This window comes from Vicia villosa, linkage group LG2 (genome assembly GCF_029867415.1).
Source record: "Vicia villosa cultivar HV-30 ecotype Madison, WI linkage group LG2, Vvil1.0, whole genome shotgun sequence".
NCBI classification, from domain to species: Eukaryota; Viridiplantae; Streptophyta; class Magnoliopsida; order Fabales; family Fabaceae; genus Vicia; species Vicia villosa.
Genome location: NC_081181.1, coordinates 143,661,984 through 143,681,705, shown reverse-complemented (window position 1 = coordinate 143,681,705; position 19,722 = coordinate 143,661,984). Strand labels below are relative to the sequence as shown.

The window sequence follows — 19,722 nt, the reverse complement described above, 5'->3', positions numbered from 1 at the left end:
CTTTGGACTCAATTATTTCGTTGCAAATTATTTTTTTTTATTTTTTTTTTACCAAAATTCATGATTTTTTTTTCTCTATAAATAGAGACTTGGTTCATTTGATTTGGACACAGAAAAAAAACCAAGTTTTTCACTATCTTAATCTTATTATTATCTTTCTATTAGTGTTTATTTTGAAGTTAAGTGTCTTTTTTTAGTGAAATGGATCCCAATAATCATTTTAACACTCAAAATTCTGCTAATTTTCCATTTAACCAAAATCCCAACAATTTTCAAAATCCCAACAATTATCAAAATCCCAACTATTATCAAAATCCAAATCAATTTTCCAACCAACATCCTCAAAACATACCTAATTTTGGTTTTCCACCAAATTTCAACCAGTCATCCTCTGTTCCAAACTTTCAACCATATTATGGATCTATGCCGAGAAATCCATCTCAAACACCCCCGTTTAATGGTTATGTGACAATGGCGAATGCAAATTTTCCAAGTGGTGGTGTACCTGAATTTCCCGAGTTTTCAACACAACTAACTATTGGTGGCATGATAGTTTCTAATGAAGTCGGTCCAAATTCAGAGGATTCAACTCCTAAGAGCAAGAAAACTCAGCAACCAGCATGGAACACTGAACAAAATTTGGTGCTAATTAGTGGGTGGATTAAATTTGGAACAAGCAGTGTTGTCAGGAGAAACCAGAAAAGTGAAACATATTGGGGTAAAATTGCTGAGTATTGTAATGAGCATTGCTCATTCGATCCTCCGCGTGATGGACCTGCATGCCGAAACCGTTTTAATTATATGAACAAAGTGTTGGGTAAATGGATTGGCGCTTATGATGGCGCTAAGCGTATGCAAGGAAGTGGTTGGTCGGAGAATGATGTTTTGGCAAAAGCGCAGGAATTATATGCATGTGGGAAGAATGTTAGATTCACTTTAATGGAAGAATGGCACTGTCATACCCCAAAATTTGCCCACATTATTTCTCTTATTCAAGTTTCAAATCCATATGCAAAGCTCCTAGACAATTTCTCCTATACAAAGATCAGAACTAGGGTTTGGTTCTTTAGAAGGAAAATCACTGAATCAATAGCTCAAGGTGGTTCCATAGGGTCACCAACATCCCAAAGCATCTCCATATAAAGGTTCAAGTCAAACAGAGCAAATTTAGTCCCTCATATCCTGATTAGGTCAACAGTCGACTCTCAAGGGCAAAACAGTCATTTCAAGTCAATATATAGTCAAAACTCAAGATATTTGGTCAACAACATCCTCATAACCCTAAAATCATCATTTGATCAAGGGTTGATCATGATGATGCAAGGAAAGATCAGAGAAGTCAAAAGTCAAGAGTTACTATTTTGGGCATGAACTAAAAAAGTCAACCAAACTTTGAAAATTCACCAAATATTCATACTTCATCAGAAAAATTCCCACCAAAGCTTATTTTGAAGAGAATTCATTCCTCTATCCAATGGTCCAAGAATCAAAGCTCACAGGTCAAGGGTTTAAGAATTATGGCCTCATACATTATAGGTCCTTCTCAAAAGTCAACAAAAAGACACTTTCTTCAAAAGGTCATAAAATGAGAATGAAAAATGATTTTGACATGGAACCAAAGACATTGGTTAGAGGACTCTCTAAGGTTTCCAAAAAGTCCAAGAACACCTCCATACCTCAAAAATTGAGGGAGATACACCTTGTCAAAGATAGGTAATTTTGGAGGGAAAAATGTGAAGGAACTTGAAAGTTTTTGCTAATGGGCCTATACTTTTAGGATCCAAACTTGTTCCTTATGCTATCAAGGGCCCATAAATCATTTTCCACGAATTTATGTGATTTTAATTAATTTTATAAGAATTTTATTCACTTAAAATTCAATGAAATTAAGGAAAATTTGAAAGATTTGGAAGGAAATTTGTTTTAAATCAAATCCAATCTACATTTACTCCAAAATTCAATCAAATTTCGTGCATTATATGATTGGAACAAGAGTGACTCAATTAAGGCAAAAATAGAAAGATTTCATGGCATATTTCCAATCAAATTTTCCAATATGCAAATCAATGATTCAAGGAAGATTTGATTAATTTCTCTTGCCCTAAACCTTCACATATATATATACAAGCTATTCAGACCCTAAAAGGACGAGGTTTGCAGCATTAGAAACCTAATCCCGAGTTCAAAAATTCATCAAAAAACTCAAGAACCAATTTTCAATTCTAGGCCGATTCAAGGGATACAATTGATCAAGACTTGTTCCTTGATCATCACTAAACGATTCCCAATCGCTTTCGAGTCACAGAACGTCACGAATCAAGCGCTGTAAGTCACTTTTAACCGATTCTTAAATTGCTTCGATTCAACATATTCAGGCATTCATTCTCAAAACTAATTGCATATTTGCGTTTAGAACATTGTATCCATCGTTTCTGGAGATTTATTAACGTTATTATGCTGTTATGAGCAATATGCCATGTTAGGGTTTATGACCTTAAATTAGGGTTTCTTGATCTAAGCAAAATTAGGGCTAATGGTGGTTACCAGCAGACTCACCGTACCTGGACGATCACGACGGCGTGGTCGCGAAAGATTTTTGGTGGTGTTTTGTGTGTTTTTGTGTTTTCACAGGTGTAGAAGGTACGAGCTTTCCATAGCGTTCTGTGCAAAAGCGCTATTAAAAGTACCATTGCTCTTTGGAGACGAAGAAGATGATTACGTGTCATCTCCTGACTGGCTACAAATGCGCGCGGATATTTTCAAATCCCAGGGATCAGGTGCGTTAAGACGCACGGGTTACAACGCTCCCTCGCTCCAGCAGCCGTCTGATGCTATCTCTTTCCCATCCAACGCTCATGAACTAGAAGGCGCACCATGGACCACCGTAGATGCGCAGCACCAGATCACACGCTAAGTTTTTTTAATTTTTTTTTTTCTCTTTTAATTACATAAAATTCTTTACATTTATATATCTATGTTTTTTATTTGTTTTTTTCTTTTGTTTATGAAAAACTATTATACTTGTTTTCAAATATTTTTTTTTTCCTTTTTTCTCTCATAATTAATAATAATTATTATTTTGTTCTAATTATTTATTTAATCATTTTCTTTATTGTATTCATACATATATATTATTCAATATATTAATTTATTTACTTTTTTTATTTATTTACATATTTATCTATAATCAATATTTCTTTTATTTAAATTATTTATTTAATTATATTTATTATGTATTTTATCCAAAAATTCATATATATCTTATTTTTATTCTAAAAAAAAATTCATAAAAATACCTTTATGCTCGATTTTATTTTCTCTTCTCGATTTAATTAATTAGGTCGCGAGACCAACAATTAATTAAATCGCCTACGTTTATTTTATTCAATTCGTACCCTAATCAGGGTTTATGAAGATCATGCCCTACACTGAATGTTTTCTTATTTGTGCCTTTTTAGGTTTACTCTTCAATGATCTCCCGACTGTGCGCCCGATCAAAATACAAAAGCTAAGTATTTTATTTATTTAAAGTTTTTTTTTGTTTCCTTTTTTATTTTAGGGTTTGCCCTTATATTTCGGAACTGTGCATACATTCACTTCTTCTATTCTTCTGCCTTTGCCTTTTCAGGGTTAACCCCGAGGCTTCCCGCTAACCATATCAGATCAAATCAAGCTAAGTACCTTTGTTTATTTTATTTTAAATACATTATATCCTTATTTTTATGATTAACTATGTTCGTCTTCGAACCGATAAATGCACTCACCCTCTTTTGTTTGCTATTTTTTCTTTCTTTCAGGGTTTGTCAAATGCCAAAGCTACGTCATTGGTAACCCTAAATCTTTTCTTTTTTATTTTATTATTACTTGTGTCAACCCTATTAAGGGATCCGCTGGTTACAATTCCCCTCTCCTCCGCTGGTTTCATTTTCCCCCTTCCCTTTATTGCTTTATATTATTATGTACTGCGTGGTTAGTAATTTAGGGAGTGCAAGATTGTAATTAACCTAGAATAACTAATTAAAAGATGAATATCTGAATATAATCACGTGATTGTTACACACACGCACCCTTTGGGGTAACCCTCTCTGTCGCCTGTTGCCTTTGCCTTGTTGCCTGTTGCCTTTGTGTTTTTGCAGAATAAGCCACGTCCCTCGAATTCGAGGATACCTCAGCCATGTTGCCTCGATAAAAAGGTCACGACCCTAATGATGCTGCCTTCGATACACAAATGACCTCGACCCTCGGATGTTGCCTACGGAAAAAGGCTGAGGTATCTTCTGGCTGCCTACGAAAATGGCTTATTCTGATCCTTACCTTAGACTACCTGCCCTTCTATGGCATGGGACAGTCTTTTGGCAAAGGATGCTTCGATGACCCTTCAACCTCCAAACGAAAGGCTTCCTGCCCTCTTATGGCAAGGATAGACTCTTTCATTCTGAAAGGCAAAAAGAGACCTATTATCTGAGTTTAAGGTAATTGCCCCTAATTGCCTTGCAATGCTCAAACTTTTATCATATTCTTTCTCATAATTTTTCAAAAGGGCAACGCTTATTCACAAGCTAAAGTCCCTATCTCTTTCATCTACATTTCCTAAACAAACGAGCAAGCAAAGCAATTAAGAGCCCATGGAAAACCATGGATGCAAAGGGTGCCTTACACCTTCCCTTTGCATAAATTACCCCCCGAACTTAGATTTCTTTTAAAAGGTTTTTTCTGTTTCTTTTTGCCTTTCTGATTTGGTTTGGATAAAATAAAAGTCGGTGGCGACTCTTGCTTACCGCGACATTTCGATTATTAAAAGGTCAGTTCACCGTATTACAGAACTGGCGACTCTGCTGGGGATGCTTTCGAATAAAAGAGGGGTTACCTTAGAGCTAGGATCACTTTAAATTTGTTTGACTTGTTTGCTTTATCTTTAAAGGCTGTTTTGGGTATTCTGCTGTGTGAAAGATCCTACACCCGGATCTAGTGTACCTTAGGTATGTGGCATGAGACCAGGGAGGCTGTACGACATGTATCGTTATGGTTGAACTGGTGGCCACCGTTAGTGCGACGCTTTGGTTTGTCCTGATGGCCCTTGAATATGATCGAGGAGACATTTGGCTACCACGTGGTGTCATAAGCACTAATTAGCCCTTAGAACCTTAGTTGAACTTGACTTTGGCCTATAGGAAGTAGCGAGATAGCTGGCTTTGGATTCCTGACTGAAGCCGGTTGATACTCGATGCTACACTCATTGAGATTGGACTCTAGGGATGCTTTTGGCTGGCCGATCGAGTGCCATGTTGAGACAATGCCCGCGAGAAAGATCAGGGATATGAGCACCATAGAACCCGGTTACTATTCTAGGACAGGTTGAACCAACTTAACTTCAGTGGGGAGGGTACTTACCTACGAACTTCACGCAAGTCTTTAAACCTAAGGACACTTGTGTGACTTGTCTGTGCTTTCTACTAACCCTTTGGTTTTCTTGCAGGTTTTTCTTGGGGACTCACTCGTCCTTACTATCTTACGATTTGCCTGATGCATTGCATAACATCATGACATCATGACATCATACGCATTTAACTAACCCTTTCAAGGATCTTAGGAATTTAGGGCGCACAATTTCAGGTGCTCTTATCAAGGGCTGAATTCCTATCAAGGGGCAAGAGGATTTATTTTCCTCTGGCCACATACCTTCCAATTCAGAGACTCAACACCTATAAAAGGGCAAGAGGATTTATTTTCCTCTAGCTGTGTACCTTCAAATTCAGAAGTATCCCGAATCAGAGGCTATGACCCACTGGATATGGTGAGCTTGATTCCCATAGAAGAACATCCAAAAATCAGAGTTCTTCAAACGAAGAAGCGACCAAATCGTTTTTGACGTTGCTAAATAAATTTCCAGAGATCCTTGAAAATATTGCATCCGCATTCATAACATTGCATCACAGGTTTCCACCACAGGTTTCTCACCTCCTCGCTGTTTATTTCAGCATCATGAATCTCGAGCAGTCAGTCAAAGACCTTCAAGCTTAGAACGCCCAGTTTCAAGATCTGATCCTGAACTTGTCCAAGGGGCAAGAAGAATTGAAGGCACTCCTATTCCTGGGAACAATTACAAGGCGAGATGCGCTTATTATTCGAACAATCCTGGTTATGGTAGACCGTTGAAGCGTGCCATTAAAGATTTAATCATGACACTCAAATCAGAAAAGACCACGACAACGAAATCACGACAACTGAGTCACGATAATGGAATCATGACAACTGAGTCACGATAATGGAATCACGACAACAAAGTCACGACAACTGAGTCACGATAATGGAATCACGACAACAAAGTCACGACAACTGAGTCACGATAATGGAATCACGACAACTGAGTCACAACAATCAATTCGCGCATATGATCCAGACGCTCAGGGCAATCGAGCCAACGAATTCTAACACCTACTATAAACCCAATGCGAGGTGCGCGTACCATCCCAACAGTCTTGGACATTACACAAACAACTGCCAGCCTTGGACATGACAAGACTGATTGACGTATAGACGGACGAACTTTTGGATCATTAGATCTACCTTTGTTTGCAAGTCTCTTTTCTGTTTGTTTAAACATTTAAATCATGATAGACATTATCTGTTTTAATAATCATCATCAGTGCATTGCATATGTTTGTCTTGAATAAATTATTTCGTTATCACTCATTTTAAATTATGTTTTTACTTTGCATGTGTTTTGTGATATTCAACTCTTGCTAAAGTTGTATGCCTTTTGAGGGAGGATGACGAAAACGATACCGCAACTTCATACAATATGCTTTTGAATGGACTATGCTGACGATGTACAGGCATTGTTTCAATTCCTAAACAGTGGAGATATAAGGATGTTAATCCCTCGTCAACCCCTTTGAGCCTAAGAAGTAGAAGTTTCTTTCTTGTACTAATTAAAACCCTTGATCATAACCTGGGGCAGGGTAGTTCTCAGTGAATTTAGTTGTGCATTCTATTTTAAGAGAATCATTCAGTACACCTTTCAACAAAGGTTTCAATCACAAGCGTTCATCCGCACACATCAAAGAAGTGTTGGAGATGTCAATCAAAAGACAATGACGGTTCACCAATCATCAAACAAGGCAGTCAATATCTTTCAAAAAGAAAAAAAATGGAGAAAACATATATACAAAAAAAGCCTGCTAAGTCAAAAATAAAAAAGAAGACTTAGGCAAAAATCAAGGCGTCCCGCTGACTGTAAGCTCAAAAGAGACAGTTCAGGCAAAAGTTAGGGATATCAAAAAGATGAAAAGAGAAGTCAATAAATTCTTGAACAACTCAAAGTTGCGACTACCACAAGGAAGAAGTGACTGCCATCTCAAAAAGTTCTCTCTGCTTATGAACCATCATCATTATCAAAGGTGCAAATCCAAAAGTCTTTTGGAACCTGAATGCATAAGTTGAATTAACTGAGTTTAGGACTGAAGATCATCACGAAGAAGGGTGGGTATAAACAAATTTTGAGCCTTTATCCTTTGTTTCTTAAACCGTGAACCAAGCCACGTTACAACCCTTGAAAGTCCTAACTGAAGCATGGTTAGTTCGAAAGCATACTGTCACGACAAAGGTATCCTGACTCCTTAAGGTTTACCACAAATGCCGAGTTGATATCACGTTTTTACAAACATCACATTGTTACAAATATCATGTTTTTACAAATATCACGCCTTTACATCTCCTGCTTTAACGTTTTTCAAAAACTCAAGACAAACGTATGCATTGCATCTCATGAATTCATTATTAAACATATTCTGCTACATAATTTCAAATGTTAGCATCAGAAAGAACTTGCACAGGGTACAACTAATGACTGAAAGTCATCCCGACAGACAATACTACTCCAAGAAGCCATGCCTCTTACGTATACAAGGGGCATGACACGTTTTGCCCAACCAATCTGGGGCAATCCAGTCAAGATTATAAGAATCTCTCAAAAGCCAAACAATCAAAGGCATACACCTCAAGTGGGTTTTAAACTATTTGTCCAATCAATCTGGGGCAATCAAATCAAGAGTCCGAGAATCTCTCATGGATGCTCGAACAATCAGGGGCACGCATCCAAGTATATCTAAAGCTACTCCCCAATCAACATGTGACATTATCTTGAGCCTATGATCACTAGGGGCATGTCTCCTAAAGTGCACATCTTATAAAGGCCTCGCAAGGCGAATCTTTCCAAAGTTCCTGCTAACTGGGGGCAAATCTATACAAGTCCAGTTTGACATTTTAAGTGACGTGTCCTAAATCAAGTAGTAGTTACTATAATACTGGGGGCAACTTTCACCCATGTCTCCCCACAAAGCCGGGTTCACAAGATCATATCCTCACAGAGTAATCATTAAGAAGATATCTTCAAACGCTCCCGATAGAGACATGGCTGCCCAACAGAGTTTACATCTTCAACACTGTCGCTCTCCTCCAACACGATTTATCAATATCTTTATCACCAATCAGGGAACATCAAGTCATTGATCATCTCCAAGCAGAAATCATAAATTTCCAGCTGAGCATCTTCAAGACAAGATCAGACAGTACAATTACAAGGACATAAAGATCTACATAAATCATATTCACATATCATATGTCATAAACATGTTCATACACTGCATACATTACCTCATAATGAACTCATACATAACATGCAGAAGCTCTCATTTATTTTGAGGGATTCATTACATAACCCATGCATCATGACATTGCATAAAGATTAACCTTACCTTTTTCAGAATACAGGTACCGACAAATGAACGAAAACTCCAACTTTCCAAGATCTAATTCGGTCACCACGAACGGTACTGACACGATCATTTCCAAGATCTAATTCATCTACCACGAACGGTAATGACACGATCATTTCCAAGATCTAATTCGGTCACCACGAACGGTACTGACACGATCATTTCCAAGATCTAATTCATCTACCACGAACGGTAATGACACGATCATTTCCAAGATCTAATTCGGTCACCACGAACGGTACTGACACGATCATCTTTCCAAGATCTAATTCAAGTATCACGAACGATACTGACACGATCAATTCCCAAGGATCTAATTCATCTACTACGAACGGTACTGACACGGTCAACTTTCAGAGATCTAATTCTATCATCACGAACGGTGTAGACACGATCACTGACCTTCTCAGTCTAATTCAGCTACTACGAACAGTACTGACACGACAAAAGATCTAATTCGGTTACTACGAACGGTACTGACACGGTCAACTCTCAGAGATCTAATTCTATCATCACGAACGGTGTAGACACGATCACTGACCTTTCCAGTCTAATTCAGCTACTACGAACGGTACTGACACGACAAAAAGATCTAATTCTATCATCACGAACGGTGTAGACACGATCACTGACATCCCCAGTTTAGTTCAGCCACTACGAATTGTGCTGACACGACAAGAGAATCTAATTCTATCATCACGAACGATGAAGACACGATTATCTCCCGAGATCTAATTCAAGTATCACGAACGGTACTGACTCGATCAATTCCCAAAGATCTAATTCATTTACTACGAACGGTAAATGACACGATCAACGCGCAAACAACATCTTCTCAGACTTCAACTACCAGATGGCATCCACAAGCCCATCTCCGACAAAAGTCCCTACTTCAAATAGGGCAAATTTCTCGGTATTCTTATGTTCAATCATCTTCCACCCTCAGATACCGACTGACATACAAACCACTCTACATCTTCAGGTTTAAGATAATTGAACAGGGGCAGCTGTCATACCCCAAAATTTGCCCACATTATTTCTCTTATTCAAGTTTCAAATCCATATGCAAAGCTCCTAGACAATTTCTCCTATACAAAGATCAGAACTAGGGTTTGGTTCTTTAGAAGGAAAATCACTGAATCAATAGCTCAAGGTGGTTCCATAGGGTCACCAACATCCCAAAGCATCTCCATATAAAGGTTCAAGTCAAACAGAGCAAATTTAGTCCCTCATATCCTGATTAGGTCAACAGTCGACTCTCAAGGGCAAAACAGTCATTTCAAGTCAATATATAGTCAAAACTCAAGATATTTGGTCAACAACATCCTCATAACCCTAAAATCATCATTTGATCAAGGGTTGATCATGATGATGCAAGGAAAGATCAGAGAAGTCAAAAGTCAAGAGTTACTATTTTGGGCATGAACTAAAAAAGTCAACCAAACTTTGAAAATTCACCAAATATTCATACTTCATCAGAAAAATTCCCACCAAAGCTTATTTTGAAGAGAATTCATTCCTCTATCCAATGGTCCAAGAATCAAAGCTCACAGGTCAAGGGTTTAAGAATTATGGCCTCATACATTATAGGTCCTTCTCAAAAGTCAACAAAAAGACACTTTCTTCAAAAGGTCATAAAATGAGAATGAAAAATGATTTTGACATGGAACCAAAGACATTGGTTAGAGGACTCTCTAAGGTTTCCAAAAAGTCCAAGAACACCTCCATACCTCAAAAATTGAGGGAGATACACCTTGTCAAAGATAGGTAATTTTGGAGGGAAAAATGTGAAGGAACTTGAAAGTTTTTGCTAATGGGCCTATACTTTTAGGATCCAAACTTGTTCCTTATGCTATCAAGGGCCCATAAATCATTTTCCACGAATTTATGTGATTTTAATTAATTTTATAAGAATTTTATTCACTTAAAATTCAATGAAATTAAGGAAAATTTGAAAGATTTGGAAGGAAATTTGTTTTAAATCAAATCCAATCTACATTTACTCCAAAATTCAATCAAATTTCGTGCATTATATGATTGGAACAAGAGTGACTCAATTAAGGCAAAAATAGAAAGATTTCATGGCATATTTCCAATCAAATTTTCCAATATGCAAATCAATGATTCAAGGAAGATTTGATTAATTTCTCTTGCCCTAAACCTTCACATATATATATACAAGCTATTCAGACCCTAAAAGGACGAGGTTTGCAGCATTAGAAACCTAATCCCGAGTTCAAAAATTCATCAAAAAACTCAAGAACCAATTTTCAATTCTAGGCCGATTCAAGGGATACAATTGATCAAGACTTGTTCCTTGATCATCACTAAACGATTCCCAATCGCTTTCGAGTCACAGAACGTCACGAATCAAGCGCTGTAAGTCACTTTTAACCGATTCTTAAATTGCTTCGATTCAACATATTCAGGCATTCATTCTCAAAACTAATTGCATATTTGCGTTTAGAACATTGTATCCATCGTTTCTGGAGATTTATTAACGTTATTATGCTGTTATGAGCAATATGCCATGTTAGGGTTTATGACCTTAAATTAGGGTTTCTTGATCTAAGCAAAATTAGGGCTAATGGTGGTTACCAGCAGACTCACCGTACCTGGACGATCACGACGGCGTGGTCGCGAAAGATTTTTGGTGGTGTTTTGTGTGTTTTTGTGTTTTCACAGGTGTAGAAGGTACGAGCTTTCCATAGCGTTCTGTGCAAAAGCGCTATTAAAAGTACCATTGCTCTTTGGAGACGAAGAAGATGATTACGTGTCATCTCCTGACTGGCTACAAATGCGCGCGGATATTTTCAAATCCCAGGGATCAGGTGCGTTAAGACGCACGGGTTACAACGCTCCCTCGCTCCAGCAGCCGTCTGATGCTATCTCTTTCCCATCCAACGCTCATGAACTAGAAGGCGCACCATGGACCACCGTAGATGCGCAGCACCAGATCACACGCTAAGTTTTTTTAATTTTTTTTTTCTCTTTTAATTACATAAAATTCTTTACATTTATATATCTATGTTTTTTATTTGTTTTTTTCTTTTGTTTATGAAAAACTATTATACTTGTTTTCAAATATTTTTTTTTTTCCTTTTTTCTCTCATAATTAATAATAATTATTATTTTGTTCTAATTATTTATTTAATCATTTTCTTTATTGTATTCATACATATATATTATTCAATATATTAATTTATTTACTTTTTTTATTTATTTACATATTTATCTATAATCAATATTTCTTTTATTTAAATTATTTATTTAATTATATTTATTATGTATTTTATCCAAAAATTCATATATATCTTATTTTTATTCTAAAAAAAAATTCATAAAAATACCTTTATGCTCGATTTTATTTTCTCTTCTCGATTTAATTAATTAGGTCGCGAGACCAACAATTAATTAAATCGCCTACGTTTATTTTATTCAATTCGTACCCTAATCAGGGTTTATGAAGATCATGCCCTACACTGAATGTTTTCTTATTTGTGCCTTTTTAGGTTTACTCTTCAATGATCTCCCGACTGTGCGCCCGATCAAAATACAAAAGCTAAGTATTTTATTTATTTAAAGTTTTTTTTTGTTTCCTTTTTTATTTTAGGGTTTGCCCTTATATTTCGGAACTGTGCATACATTCACTTCTTCTATTCTTCTGCCTTTGCCTTTTCAGGGTTAACCCCGAGGCTTCCCGCTAACCATATCAGATCAAATCAAGCTAAGTACCTTTGTTTATTTTATTTTAAATACATTATATCCTTATTTTTATGATTAACTATGTTCGTCTTCGAACCGATAAATGCACTCACCCTCTTTTGTTTGCTATTTTTTCTTTCTTTCAGGGTTTGTCAAATGCCAAAGCTACGTCATTGGTAACCCTAAATCTTTTCTTTTTTATTTTATTATTACTTGTGTCAACCCTATTAAGGGATCCGCTGGTTACAATTCCCCTCTCCTCCGCTGGTTTCATTTTCCCCCTTCCCTTTATTGCTTTATATTATTATGTACTGCGTGGTTAGTAATTTAGGGAGTGCAAGATTGTAATTAACCTAGAATAACTAATTAAAAGATGAATATCTGAATATAATCACGTGATTGTTACACACACGCACCCTTTGGGGTAACCCTCTCTGTCGCCTGTTGCCTTTGCCTTGTTGCCTGTTGCCTTTGTGTTTTTGCAGAATAAGCCACGTCCCTCGAATTCGAGGATACCTCAGCCATGTTGCCTCGATAAAAAGGTCACGACCCTAATGATGCTGCCTTCGATACACAAATGACCTCGACCCTCGGATGTTGCCTACGGAAAAAGGCTGAGGTATCTTCTGGCTGCCTACGAAAATGGCTTATTCTGATCCTTACCTTAGACTACCTGCCCTTCTATGGCATGGGACAGTCTTTTGGCAAAGGATGCTTCGATGACCCTTCAACCTCCAAACGAAAGGCTTCCTGCCCTCTTATGGCAAGGATAGACTCTTTCATTCTGAAAGGCAAAAAGAGACCTATTATCTGAGTTTAAGGTAATTGCCCCTAATTGCCTTGCAATGCTCAAACTTTTATCATATTCTTTCTCATAATTTTTCAAAAGGGCAACGCTTATTCACAAGCTAAAGTCCCTATCTCTTTCATCTACATTTCCTAAACAAACGAGCAAGCAAAGCAATTAAGAGCCCATGGAAAACCATGGATGCAAAGGGTGCCTTACACCTTCCCTTTGCATAAATTACCCCCCGAACTTAGATTTCTTTTAAAAGGTTTTTTCTGGTTCTTTTTGCCTTTCTAATTTGGTTTGGATAAAATAAAAGTCGGTGGCGACTCTTGCTTACCGCGACATTTCGATTATTAAAAGGTCAGTTCACCGTATTACAGGCACGCTCTCCGTGATCAACCACGTTATGGTAGTCAAGTAGGAGGAAATATTGGCTCAGGAAGTAGTGGATCTAAGAGATCTCGCGAGAGTGATGCATGTGGCTCAAACACTGTAGAATCCAGTGCTCGTCCTATAGGAAGGGAGGCAGCTAAAAAAAAGGGTAAAAAGAAAAGCAAGGAATATGCCTCGGAGGTGGTGGACAAAGAATGGGCTGAATACAAAGAATTCAAGACGAAACAGCTTGAACGATTGGACAACATAGCCTTGATGCAACAGCAGGCTAACAATATAGCCTTGGAAAAGACTAAAACCAAGAAAATGAAGATGTATCTAAAGCTAACTTCCGAAGAGCATCTAGATGACCGGAAGAACCAGCTGTTGAAAAAGTTGGAGGCAGAACTGTTTGATAATTAATTTCAATGAAGTATTTGTCAGTGTAGTGTTTGCTTTAATTATTGTTGTTTCAATATGCCAGTGTAGTGTTTACTTTAATTATTGTTGTTTCAATATGTCAGTGTAGTGTTTGCTTTAATTATTGTTGTTTCAATATGTCAGTGTAGTGTTTGCTTTAATTATTGTTGTTTCAATATGTCAGTGTAGTGTTTGCTTTAATTATTGTCGAATCTATTCCTTATCTGATAATTAACTCTATACAATAAATTATTTCGAATCCGTCAGTGGTCCACCACCCAATTCGAATCTATTCCTTATCTGATAATTAACTCTATACAATAAATTATTTCGAATCCGTCAGTGGTCCACCACCCAATTCGAATCTATTCCTTATCTGATAATTAACTCTATACAATAAATTATTTCGAATCCGTCAGTGGTCCACCACCCACATCCATTTATATATAGGGACTCATACATCCATTTATGTACCAATATCCCAAATCCCATCCAATCTACCTCCAATATCACAAAAAAATGGATCCATCACAATATCATTTTGATATCGCAGCCTACAATCAAAATCGTGAAATTGAAGAAAATTATATAGTCAATCGATTTAGAGAGCGTAGAAACAAAATATTGGAAGATAATGCACCTCGTAGTAGAAAATATCTCAATAGAGATCATGCAGCGGCAAACCAAAGACTAATTGACGACTACTTTGCCAATGAGCCTACATATGACGATGCAATGTTTCGTCGTCGGTACCGGATGAAAAAAAATGTTTTCCTTCGAATCGTTGGGGACCTTTCAAGTAGTGATAACTACTTCACCCAGCGAGTTGATGCAGCCAATAAAGAAGGTATATCACCCTTAGCAAAATGTACCACAGCAATGCGAATGTTAGCATATGGTGTGGCAGCAGATGCGGTCGATGAGTGCATCAAAATAGGAGGTACTACAGCATTGGAGTGCTTACGTAGATTCTGTAAAGGAATCATACGCTTGTACGAGCAAGTGTATCTGAGAGCACCAACCCAAGATGACCTGCAAAGAATACTGCATGTTAGTGAAATGTGGGGGTTCCCAGGGATGATTGGGAGTATTGACTGCATGCACTGGGAGTGGAAAAATTGTCCTAAAGCATGGGAAGGACAATTTACTAGAGGGGGTAAGGGAACCACCACAGTTATTCTTGAAGCAGTTGCATCTCATGACCTATGGATCTGGCATGCCTTTTTTGGATGTCCGGGAACGTTGAACGATATAAACGTTCTAGACCGGTCACCAGTGTTTGATGACGTGGAACAAGGAAAGGCTCCAAGTGTGAATTTCTTTGTGAATCAACGTCCATATAATATGGCATACCATCTAGCTGATGGTATCTACCCTTCTTATCCAACTTTCGTCAAATCGATTAGACTTCCTCAAAGTGAACCCGATAAATTATTTGCAAAATTTCAGGAGGGATGTCGGAAGGACATCGAACGTGCATTTGGAGTGCTCCAAGCTCGATTTAAAATCATCCGTGAACCAGCTCGCTTGTGGGACATAGCTGATTTGGGTATCATCATGAGGTCATGCATCATATTACATAATATGATTGTTGAGGATGAACGAGATTCATATTCTCAACGTTGGACCGATTGTGAGCAATCTGGGGAAATTGGATCTAGTGCACCACAACCATACTCGACCGAGGTGTTACCCGCTTTTGCAAATCATGTGCGTGCTAGATCAGAGTTCCGTGATCCAAATGTTCATCAAGAATTGCAAGCCGATCTAGTGAAGCACATATGGACAAAGTTTGGAATGTTCCGTGATTGAATTATTTGTGTGTTGTATTGCATTTTAAATTATTTGTATCGTACTAATTACGTTACTTGTGTGTTGTATTGCATTTTAAATTATTTGTAACGTACTAATTACGTTAATTGTGTGTTGTATTTTAAATTAATTTAAGATGATTTGTATCGTATCCAATTATTTAAATAAATTTTGTTTTTATTACAACAAATTAAAAAATAAATTATTAAGTATTTATTATTTTAATTTAATTTTAATCGATAATTGTAATTTTATGTAATCATAAAAATAAAAATAAAATTTAAATAAGAATATGAAAATAAAAAGTGGTGGGGTAGGGTGTTGAGTGAAAAACCATTGGAGAGTGTAAAAGTTGAATGGGTGTTGAGTTATTAGGTGGAAGAAAGAGAAAATGATGTGGAGTGTTGGGAGTTGAAAAAGTGGGTGTTGAGTTTCTCAACCATTGTAGATGGTCTAAGTTTACTGATTTAGGGCTTATGTGGCAAGATTTTCTTTTCTTATAAATAGCCTTGTAATAGCTATCATTAATAGTAGAATACAACATTTATTCTCTCATCTCTTTTGCGCCGTTATTCTATTATTCTCTTTGTCACCATCTTTATTCATTGTGCACCAACAGTCGTGATGATATTTTCAACAAAACACGGCGACGGGTGCTTCACTGTCGTAATGATATTTTCAGCAAAACATGGCGACTGGTGCTTCACCGTCGTGATATTTTGAGCGTGTGCTATTGTTTTTTTTCAACTCTTGCTTTTTTTTAGCGGCGACGGTTGTTGTACCGTCATGATATTTAATAATTTTTTAAAAATATAAGGGTGGTAGGTGTGTACCTTCGTGATACGCGTCTTTATATTAGAGTTATGACGGTTATCAAGTAACATTCACAATTTTTTTTGTCGCAAAACCCTAATTTTCTTGTAGTGTTATGTGATTTACCCTAATGATCCAATTGAAAGATATGTGATTTATTATGATGGTTTAACTAAAGGATATGCGATTCATTCGAGTGACTTAGACTCGGGAATATGCAATTTATCCCGACGATCCATGTAAATGAATATAGGATTTTTCTTATACTCCAATTGGAGGATTTGTTATTATCTTGGTGGTCTGGTCCTAAGGATATGTGATTTATATCAGTGATTAAGTTATAAGGTATGTGATTTTTCCCAGTGACAATTACGAAGATATGTGAGTTATCCAAGTGATCTAGTTATAGAGTATGTGATTTGTCTCGGTCATTTAGTAAGGGAATCTGTAATTTATTTTGATACTTTGATTTGAGGATAAGTGATTTATCTTGTAATCGAGTCAAATTCATTTATACTAGATTGTCAGTCCTTAGAATGTGCATTGGATACTCGATCTTTGAAGGGATATGATGTATTGTGGTTGACATTGACTTCAAGGTGAATCCATTATTGGGGTTGCGGTTTAGGTTTACGGTGAATATTTTATTGCAGCATAATGCATGTCTAAATTGCGGTTAGGATGCTGTTGCAGTGACCTTGAATTCAGTTGAGGCACTGTGTCTTCACTGGTTCATTATGCTGAGTAGATGCTGTTTGATATTCAAGTTTAATGTTTGTAATGCTATTGAAGTTGTCATGATACGCAGTTGTAAAAGCTGTATCGCATATTGATACAACTGTGGAAGTTTCTGAAGCCAAGAAAGGTAGCGGTCTGCATGGAAAATTGAACCAGGTTGTGCTGGCTTATAGTGGTGGCTTAGACACATCAGTCATTGTTCCATGGCTGAGGTATATTCCTTGTTCATTTTTACATTTTTCTACTAGGTTTCTATCACAATTCACGATCCTCTTTCTTGTTATATTATCTTATCGATTGATCTTGATGTTGCAGAGAGAATTATGGTTGTGATGTTGTTTGCTTCACTGCTGATGTTAGCCAAGTACGTTTTGACTTTTAGAACTCATTTTTTTGTAATCAAGATTATTGTTGTCTAAATTGTTTATTGATGAGGTGTTTTAAGATTGTAAAAATTCGGCTGAGAGAGTTTGGCTTACTCAGTAACTCAGTTTGTTATTGATGTGTTGCATGTTCAATAACAACATTAATTTCATAGGGTATAAAAGAATTGGATGGTTTAGAAGCCAAAGCCAAAGCCAGTGGAGCCTCTCTATTAGTCGTAAAGGATTTGCAAGAGGAATTTGTTATAGATTACGTATTCCCTTGCCTGCATGCTGGTGCCGTTTATGAGAGGAAGTAGTTGCTTGGGACCTCAATGGCCCGTCCTGTAATTGCAAAGGTACTTTGGCTTGAAGTTTGATATTTCATTTCAATTAGTAAAACCGTTTCGATTGTAAATATGTATCACCAACACTTCATATTAAAGGTGTGTCTAGTGTAGCAACCTGCCCTAAAAATTAATATTTAGAGTCGCCACCTATTCTACCAAGGCGAATAGGAAACCTACGCAGTTAAGAGATCAGGGTAAGATACTATATTCAGGTCGAGGGAAGGTGTTAGGCACCCTCAACCCTTTCCTATGGCTTTTAATCTAAGGTAACAGTTTATGGCTAAAATATTTGGGTTTTATAGCTAAGGAAGTGAATAGGGGAAAAATTGAGATTTTAGGGAAGGAGACTCGCCTTGTTGCCAAGTGCCTACGTACCTCCTTAGGGAGGATCAGAGTCTACGTAGTTCGGGGGACGGGTTGTACGCCCTTAAGGTTTGAAATTTGATTTGAAGGTTTGAAGGCTTTGAATAGCCTATCGTTGATAAACATCTGTATTTTTGAATTTGAAGTTTGAATGGTTTTTAGAATTATTTTAGGGTTTGGGCGTACAACCCTGATTTGGCACAATTAACCGCAATGATCAATGGGTTTGATCACCATAGTCAAAAGATTAGGGGTTTTGCACCATTACCAATTCAAATCGATTGATTCGATTATCACTAATAACGGATTATTGTATTTTATTATTTTTTTGTGAATTTTGTTTTGTATTGTTACCCCTCATAACCGATTGATTCGATTACAAATGATAACAAATTAAATTTAGAACAAGGGAGGATTAATCATCACAATCAATAAGATGATTGCAACCATTTAATCGAATATAATTTGATTCGTAATTTATTTAGATGATATTTTAATTAAAATTATCATTGCCCATAACGATTAATCGATTTAATCGACGCGAACAACGAATTAGAACTTTTAATATAAGTATCACATAATAATTTCTTTTATAAAAAAAATAATTATTACATAATATATATTAAAAGATATTTTAATTAAACAAAATAAATAATAGAAATTAATTAAGTATATTAGGATTTAAATCCGGTGTGGCTAATCATATGGTGCATGGTACAGGGATCAGATCTGGGACGTAGATCTAAGATGAGTGGGGAATCCCATGGTTGGATATGGAGGGTTTATGAAGTACCCTATACACACGCACTCACAGGATCAAAGTCAGAATTCAAGAAAAAATATAGGTGGGAGCTGGGTATCGAACCCACGCCCCCAGGCTTCAGATCATTCGCTTGCCAACTCAACCATGGGACATGTGTGTTGAACCAACGCTCACCATATAAGATATGTAAAACAAAGAAACAAACATTTGAAACGCGCGCGCAATTCAAAACACACCAGTAACGTGAAGACACGTCGTCGTCTTCCTCAAAAACCTGCAACATACTCCACAATTTTTGCTACGATTTTGCTATGCAATATTTCGTAGCTATTAGACATGTAAAATAGCGATTAGCCCTTGCTCGACCAAAAATCTTTCGCACCTGTACAGAAAGCTTCGTCCAGCCTATACGAACTCAACTACACACTTATCTTGGTCTAATTTTACTTCTACATGA

The 19,722-nt window shown here is 36.9% G+C and overlaps 1 protein-coding gene across 1 annotated transcript; it reads left to right on the top strand.

Annotated features, from left to right (window-relative positions):
- Window positions 1-201: 201 nt before the first annotated feature.
- On the top strand, window positions 202-15,939 carry LOC131646950 (uncharacterized). Its single transcript, XM_058916877.1, has 6 exons — window positions 202-950; window positions 13,653-13,832; window positions 13,959-14,045; window positions 14,616-15,022; window positions 15,068-15,254; window positions 15,360-15,939. The coding sequence occupies exons 1-6, from the start codon at window positions 202-204 to the stop codon at window positions 15,874-15,876; spliced, it is 2,127 nt and encodes a 708-aa protein (XP_058772860.1). The 3' UTR covers window positions 15,877-15,939.
- Window positions 15,940-19,722: the final 3,783 nt, after the last annotated feature.